Below are 7402 nucleotides of genomic sequence, written 5' to 3'. Positions count from 1 at the left end.
GAGAACATCTCCTGAGGGGGGGCAGCCTGTTCCAGCCCCTGTCCCCCGCCCTTCCAAGCCTCTCCCCGGGCTCAGCTGTCAGCCCGGGCCCCTGGCTCCGCAGGAACAGCGACCCTGAGCTCCAGCTCTCTGACAGCAGTGATGAACGCTCAGCCCGCACCGAGTCCTCCGTTCCACTGAGGGGCAGCAGCGTGGCCAGCAGTGTGCCCAGCAGGCAGGTCACTGCCCCTCCTACGCCCTCTCACCAGGGGCACAGGTGGGCCGGGGACGGGGCAGGCAGCGTCCCCGCCTCGGTGTCCTGCCCCGCATCCCTGCGCCCCTCCAGAGCTTCCGCAGGACACCTGGGGGATGACGGAGGGGATGACACCAGGCCGTTCCTCACCCCAGACTCAGAGAGGGAGCGGGGGAGGGCGGGGAGGGGGCCAGGGAGGAGCTATCTGGAGGTTTGCCGACAGGACGACTCGGCCAGCGTGAGCAGTGAGATTATTGACCTCTGAACTCTCAATTCCAACCCAGGACATCAGGACCAATGACCAAGCCCCAAGCGAAACCATTACCAAACAAACTCACACCGACCTAAATTCAAACAGACAGACCAACTGACTTTCACTCCACGACCACATGAGAACTTCTAGGACAAGCATGAGGAATTATTTTGAGAAGATGAGGGTGAAAACATGAAGGCTTCCCTTTCCCCTGGCCCTGAGTGATACAGTTGCCCTAGATTGGGTACTGCACAGTGTTTACTTTACAGGGTTCAAAGTTCGTGCTCATGGTACAGGTACACTGTGTCTTGCGTCACTTTGAGACTAGGGCACAGAGCACAGGTGTCAACAACACAACAACACACTCCCTAGAAGCACCTAGAAGTACCTTTGGCCTACCGGCTTCATTTCAAACACACTCTCTGGAACACTACCATTTATGTGGTATTGTGAGAACTGAACAATTGCTTGGCACAGGATTCATGTTGACACTGTGACAGTGTTACCTTGAATAAAGCCACTGAGTTTAGGTCATTCCAGTCCGCTTGTACCTGCTTAGCGGTTAGGCCGTGTTTGGTGGATGTGGATGAATACGGCTCCTACTGTACCTTGGAAAGCCCTTTGTTCTCCCTGTGAAAATGTCTTTACATGAATATACCGACTATTCATTCGCTTTGATAGTAGTTAATTTGCTGTCCGTGATATTTCAAACTCAATGCATTACTGTACTTTTTTATGTGTTTTAAAGATATGTGCCATATACAACAGCCAACTGTGGTGGTTGATATCACGTTGTGTTCAGAGATACCTTTACTGCAACACGTTATCTGATGACGAAGCTCTTTCCGTAGCTTCTTAGCCGTCATAGCGGTCCGTGAACAGTTAACAGGATTACTGATGATCGGCTCATAACTTGCTTCTGCAGTCCGGTCCTGTTTTGCATGTCAATGTGAGGCTTATTGCATAAGAAGGGAACAGAAGAACACCCCCTGGAGATGCAGCTGACACCAAGAAGCTCATTGACCTGTGAAACTGTGGCTGAGGCCTCGGGCTGGAGCTAAAATGGTCCAAGACATTTCCGTTAGAAAATGGCGCTGCTCCATCTCGCCTGCTGATTCTGGTGTAGTAGGATGAGGCTTTTTCTTATTTGATCGTCACGCACCGTCAAAGCCTAGGACTGCATTTGTTAAACAGCACACAATGTCACTGAAGATATGATAGACATACCCACCATTCTATTAGTTGCGGTATATATAAATGCTCACCATAAACGTTTGTTATCTCTAGCTTTACTGAACGCTACACAGCTTGGCAGTGCTGCACCTCACAACGCAGGCCTATTACAATATGACTCTAAACCTCCGCACTCCTGTAGTATTCTACAGAGGTCTTAGCCTGAATACTGAAGTATTTTTACTACACAAGAGGAAAATGTCATACAAATATATTATGTAAAATAAGAAATAGTGTAAATACTGTTATTTTTTGATGTTTGTAAATAAAAGTGCATTAAAAAACTAAAGGTATTTACTGTGAAAGACAATCTAAGGTGTTCTTGCTGATGTGTTTGAAGCGTTCAAGAGACATCTCTGATGAGTGTGATGACTGGTAAAGGTGGGAATAAACCTTTTCTGAGCTCCGTTCAGGATTGTAACGTTGAGAGATGTTTCAAAACAGTATCTGGAGGTGCGACAGTAGCAACGTTCTACAACACCTTAACTTATTCTCATGTTGTGCAGACACAAGGAAGTGACAACGGCACTGTCTCAGATGTTCCATACAGATTTGTGAAACTGTTTGAAACTGTTGAGTGATCCTGAACCAAGCCCGGGGGGGGGGGGGGTCCATCCTCAGTTCCTGATTTTCCGAGAGTCACAGGACCAGCTGTTTCCTGTTCCCCTCAGGGCCCGCGCGGTCCCTCCCTGTGATGTAAAATGCTTGACTTGTTTCGTATTGACAGTGCAGTACAATGGGGTTGTGGTGTTGTCTACATTCCAATGATCCCGTCAGATTTCAGTGTACCGCTAGGCTACTTACCGTGTCCCCATTCACTCCATGATGGTGGTGGGACCTTCATCGGTGATTGACAGTTGTGGGGATGTTTGTGTTGTTTCCTCCACCAATGCAGTGCAGTATGTGCCACAGTATATCAACCTGTCCCTCCCTCCTCCCTCTCAGTTGTGCACAGTGCAGAGGTACAGTACAGTATTAGAGCTTTCCAACATCCTCATTTCATTCATTTCTTCATTAAAGTTGTAATTTTGTGCTGCAGCCTCATATCTGGTTTCAAATAAATATATATACGAAATCTGAAAATTCCTTTACTGTTATTTGTTGTTGTTTATTTATTGTTTATATTATATGTATATATTGTCTCATCGTTCAGATCAGTATGATACAGGCAACCCTAAATTGTTGTGCGAAAGTGAGGTTCTTGAGTTGTTTTCATCTTCTTCTCATAGTCTTCATCAAACTGTTCACTCTGGGCCACGGTGAAATGGTTCTTCCAGTCCCCAACCTTTCCTGGAAAGATAGAAAGACAGACAGGTCTTGAGAAAAGATCTCTCTCTGTCTCTCTCTCTCTGTCTCACCCTCACACACACACACACACACGCACACACACACACACACACACACACACACACACACACACACACACACACACACACACACACACACACACACACACACACACACACAGAGACCCACTACCTTTGCGCATGAAGGGAGATATTTTAAAGTCCATCATAGTGCTAGTAGAGTAGTTGGCCATGCTGTTCTTCTTCATGTTGTCAAACTGCACTCCTCCCCTCACTCTCTCCTTCTCCTCCGCTGAGGGAGATAAACCCAGGAAGGAGCACAGCTGGTCCAGCTCTCGGCCAGTGTCCTGCAGGAACACACACACACACACACACGCACGCACGCACGCACACACACACACACACACACACACACACACACACTGTATTCCCATAGAGTACTGCACTGACTCATGTTAACACTACATTCTCGTGTTTCCCAAGAAGTGACCTGGATCCCACTGATGGGTGGTGGCAGATTCCTGACAGTAGATACTGGGTCCCACTACTCAGACAGCACAATTGCTTTCGTTTATTCGGTGGGTTACAGGAAAGTTCCAGAAGCTTTTGGTGGAACCACAGCTGTGACGAACACAATGACATATCGAACCATCACAATCTCACACATGATGTCATTAGGTTTCTCACCTCAACCATATCCTCGTAGAAGAGGTAGAGGAGTTTAGAGTGGTTCTGTTTCTTCTCCCACCAGCCAGTCACATGGTCATACCAGGAGCCAAACACCACTGAGGGAGGGTAGAAAAAGCTACAGTACAGTTTCATCAAGATAACGGAAGACAAATGACTTCTATGTCTAAAGACGGCATGCTGTACCGAAAGAGGAATACAGATTATGATAGAATCAGAATTCTGATTCTGATTCTGTACCGTAAGAGGAAAACAGATTATTTCACCCCTCCTCCCTGCCCTTCCTACCAATTCAAAATACAAAACTTTATTAGTCCAATTTTAATATAAATATTGCATTTATATAAATCAATGTCATTGCGTTCAAAAGCATGTTTTTTGGGGTTAATTAATCGTTCAGACTAATCGATAAAACAATCTACAGATTAATCGATAAGAAAATAATCGTTAGTTGCAGCCCTAACCCTAACCCATCCATCCGTCCGTCCATCCTTCACTTCCTGTCCTCCTGTGTAAACCTTTCCTCTCATTTCTCCCGTTCACTCACTCTTTCCCTCCATGAATCTCTGTAAGAAGCTGCTCCAGTCTCCCGGCTCAGGCTGGCCCTGGTTCATACGGTCAAAGTGGAAAAAAGACACTGCATTGTCCTTGGCATTACGGGCCACATACACTACCTGAGAGAGAGAGAGAGAGAGAGAGAGAGAGAGAGAGAGAGAGAGAGAGAGAGAGAGAGAGAGAGAGAGCAAGAAGAGGAGCATTGCTGACCATATCAAGTCTGTCGAGAAAGAGAGATCTACAGAGTCATTGACTCTCTGTCTTCATATGAAGTTACATGTATTATATTGTACTGTACCCTGCAGTTCTGCTCCCAGAAGGACTTGGGCACAAACTGGACTGGCAGGTGAGTCTTAATGAGGCGAGGAGAGGTGGTCATCTTGTCTGACAATTCCACTCCTGAGAGACACAATAGAATGTTATATTAGGATCACTTCCACTGTCACCAATGGCCTAGTTGATAGCAGATTATGATGGTGATGCTGCTTTTGACTAAAATAGTTGAACAGCTTTGATGACAGTAGGATCATTGTTGTCTGAGGTGTGTCTCAAGAAGAGGTTTCCATATTGCTATTCTAACCTGAAGTGGTAGGAGGAAAGTAAGCCTCCAGGAAGGGCACTGTCTCAGTGATGGGGATTGAGGTCTGACGCTCAGGAGATGTCTGGCCAAAGTAAAGAAGGTCCAGCATGTAGGAGACCCATGTGGTTCCTGAGTGAGAGGTAGAGTGAGGATAGATACATAGTCATTCAGCCTCCAACACTATGCTAAAAACATCAACATACCCATTGCCTGGCTTATACACACTATGCAGGCCCAATCAACACAAATTAAATGAATAGAGCATTACAGTAGCACACTGTAAATTACTGAACCACACACACACACATACAGGCACATACATGCATATATACATACATACATACATACATACAGACATACATCCCTGCACACACACACACACACACACACACACACACACACACACACACACACACACACACACACACACACACACATACAGACACAGACACACACACAGACACGCACGCACACACACACACACAGACCTGCTTTGGGGTAGGTAGCAATGAGAATATCATCTGGTCTGGCTTTGAAGTTCTGTACATTTTCCCAGTTGTCTGTGAAATAGTTGATCATGGAGACTCCGTGGAAGTCAATCAGTTTGGGCCGAGGTGGTAGTTCCATCTGGAAGAATGAGAGACAAATGCTCAACTGTTGCAAAAAGCACAACAAATAAAGACTAAAGCATACAGTACAGCAGTAAAGCGAGAAACACAGGCATGAAGACTATTCTCTATATAAACTAAAAACAGTGACTGTAACAGACAATTCATTTGGTTTACCCTGCTCCCTTTGACAGACACACGGGCTAAATGCTCGACAGTAGTTTTGCACTGGAAATGACAAGGGTCTGTCACACTGTCCCGCCTTCTGCATTTCTCTACGTCATCTCATGTGTCAGTCTATTGCAAAGCTATTCGACTGTATTTTTAAGGGGGTCAGATTTTGAAAGTGTTATTTGCAGGGCGGCCAGACATTTTTCACTATTACGCTATTCTTCCCAATAGTTGTATACACGTGTAAAACATATAAAAGTACCTTTAATTATGCCCAATACAATACATTCCTTTAAATTAAGTTCTTATTATTAGGCCTGTATAAGTGCATAGTTGTCTTTCTTTTCAAGAACACTTTTCTCATTTACATATGAACACAGAACATTTTTTTGGTTTTGTATTGACGATTTTCATCATCGACTTTTCGTTTCTTGAGTGCTGAAAGGGACATTTTCGCATAGATTCAGATCTGTAACGAACGGCGGGGTAGAGTAGCTTGCCTTAAGCGGGTATCGAACTCGCAACCTTCCGCTTACAAACCGGCCGCGCTAGCCACAACACCAAGAGAGTTAACTCCCTTGGCGGAGCTGCTAACGGGCCTTACACAGGGTCGTTACACTATCCCCTCCGTTCGGGAGAGCGTGCCCTCACGCTTCACTATACAAGTCTCTCACGTGGACACGCCTCTCCGATGGCCTCACGGGCGCAGATGTTTGTTAACGTTAAAAATGTATATAAGGGCCGGTCTAACTTGATAGGATACCCGTGGGCCGCCAATTGAATAGCCCTGTCTACTGCATATCACCCATCAACACACACACACACACACACACACACACACACACACACACACACACACACACACACACACACACACACACACACACACACACACACACACACACACACGCAGGCATGCACAACACACGCACACTGGCTCACCTTGTAACAAATGGGTAGTGTTCTGGGGTTGGTCGTACTAGTGTTGTAATGTCCAGTTCTTATTACTGTAATGATCAGTCCACTCTCCAGCAGCACCGGTCTGTGTCTTTCCTGAGTCAAGATATGTGTGTACCTGTGGATGAGGTAGGCTATACATAGAACTTTGACCGAATGTTTAAATCCTTGTTCAACAATCACGTCCACAACCATTGCAAATATTAACTACGCACCACGCCTACTGATGTTAGACTTCACTGGTTAAGGTTCATACAGCAGGTCAGATCCAGGGTCACCTTAAGTCAGGCAATTAACACTTAATTAACACTTAATTAACACTTATTATCACTAAGGTCACATAGTGAGATTACTGTATGATGTCTCACAGCAAAGTAGAGAATGTAGTTTGTAAGTGAGAGTATGCTTGAGAGTGTGTGTGTGTGTGTGTGTGTGTGTGTGTGTGTGTGTGTGTGTGTGTGTGTGTGTGTGTGTGTGTGTGTGTGTGTGTGTGTGTGTGAAATAAAATCACAGCAAATCAGAGGAAAGTCAATTCAATGCTTTTCTACTGTCTTTGAACATACATGTATACAGACCACAGATTATTTAGTCAAAATACAGACAATACAAGAATAAAATTAAATGGTTCAAAAGTAGGAAAATAGAACAATTGCTGTTATATAGATAATTTATTCTTGGATATGATCTTAAACATGCTCCTATCTATTCACACATATATATTAGTTGTGATAAATCTTGGTAAATGATATCAGTCATGTAATATTCTCTTTTTCTGCAATAGATTTCTCACAATGTGAAATTCGGCACCATGAGTCCAGT

At 45.0% G+C, this 7402-nt stretch overlaps 2 protein-coding genes across 3 annotated transcripts in view; one reads left to right on the top strand and one right to left on the bottom strand.

Moving 5' to 3' along the window:
• Nucleotides 1-2759, top strand: part of LOC310808620 (uncharacterized protein) — a 16982-nt gene extending 14223 nt beyond the window's left edge. Inside the window, exon 4 of the mRNA XM_083675619.1 lies at nucleotides 1-2759. This exon is cut by the window's left edge and continues 1584 nt beyond it. Within this exon, the coding sequence (XP_083531745.1) occupies nucleotides 1-497 (497 nt within the window). The 3' untranslated portion in view covers nucleotides 498-2759.
• A 109-nt stretch (nucleotides 2760-2868) lies between these two features.
• LOC310808356 (cytosolic sulfotransferase 3-like) lies at nucleotides 2869-6642 on the bottom strand. 2 transcript variants are annotated; one of them, XM_083675210.1, is made up of 8 exons: nucleotides 6569-6642; nucleotides 5336-5474; nucleotides 4848-4976; nucleotides 4566-4666; nucleotides 4260-4386; nucleotides 3713-3810; nucleotides 3198-3372; nucleotides 2869-3008 (listed from the first exon to the last, which is right to left on the bottom strand). In XM_083675210.1, the coding sequence occupies exons 2-8, from the start codon at nucleotides 5472-5474 to the stop codon at nucleotides 2893-2895; spliced, it is 885 nt and encodes a 294-aa protein (XP_083531336.1). In that variant the 5' UTR covers nucleotides 6569-6642; the 3' UTR covers nucleotides 2869-2892. The 2 variants fall into 2 exon arrangements, with proteins under 2 accessions (XP_083531336.1, XP_083531337.1); XM_083675211.1 differs by lacking the exon at nucleotides 6569-6642 and adding an exon at nucleotides 5633-5696.
• Nucleotides 6643-7402: the final 760 nt, after the last annotated feature.

This window comes from Argentina silus (assembly GCF_951799395.1).
Source record: "Argentina silus genome assembly, chromosome: 8".
NCBI classification, from domain to species: domain Eukaryota; kingdom Metazoa; phylum Chordata; class Actinopteri; order Argentiniformes; family Argentinidae; genus Argentina; species Argentina silus.
This window is presented reverse-complemented; position numbering and strand designations above follow the sequence as displayed.

Bases quoted from the DNA above. Each gene is read 5' to 3' on its own strand.
- LOC310808356 (XM_083675210.1), bottom strand. From the start codon at position 5,474: ATGGAACTACCACCTCGGCCCAAACTGATTGACTTCCACGGAGTCTCC. The intron at 4,977-5,335 runs GTCTGTGTGTGT...CCTCTCACTCAG, and splicing joins TGCTACCTACCCCAAAGCAG to GAACCACATGGGTCTCCTAC. The intron at 3,009-3,197 runs GTAGTGGGTCTC...CTATCTTTCCAG, and splicing joins ATCTCCCTTCATGCGCAAAG to GAAAGGTTGGGGACTGGAAG.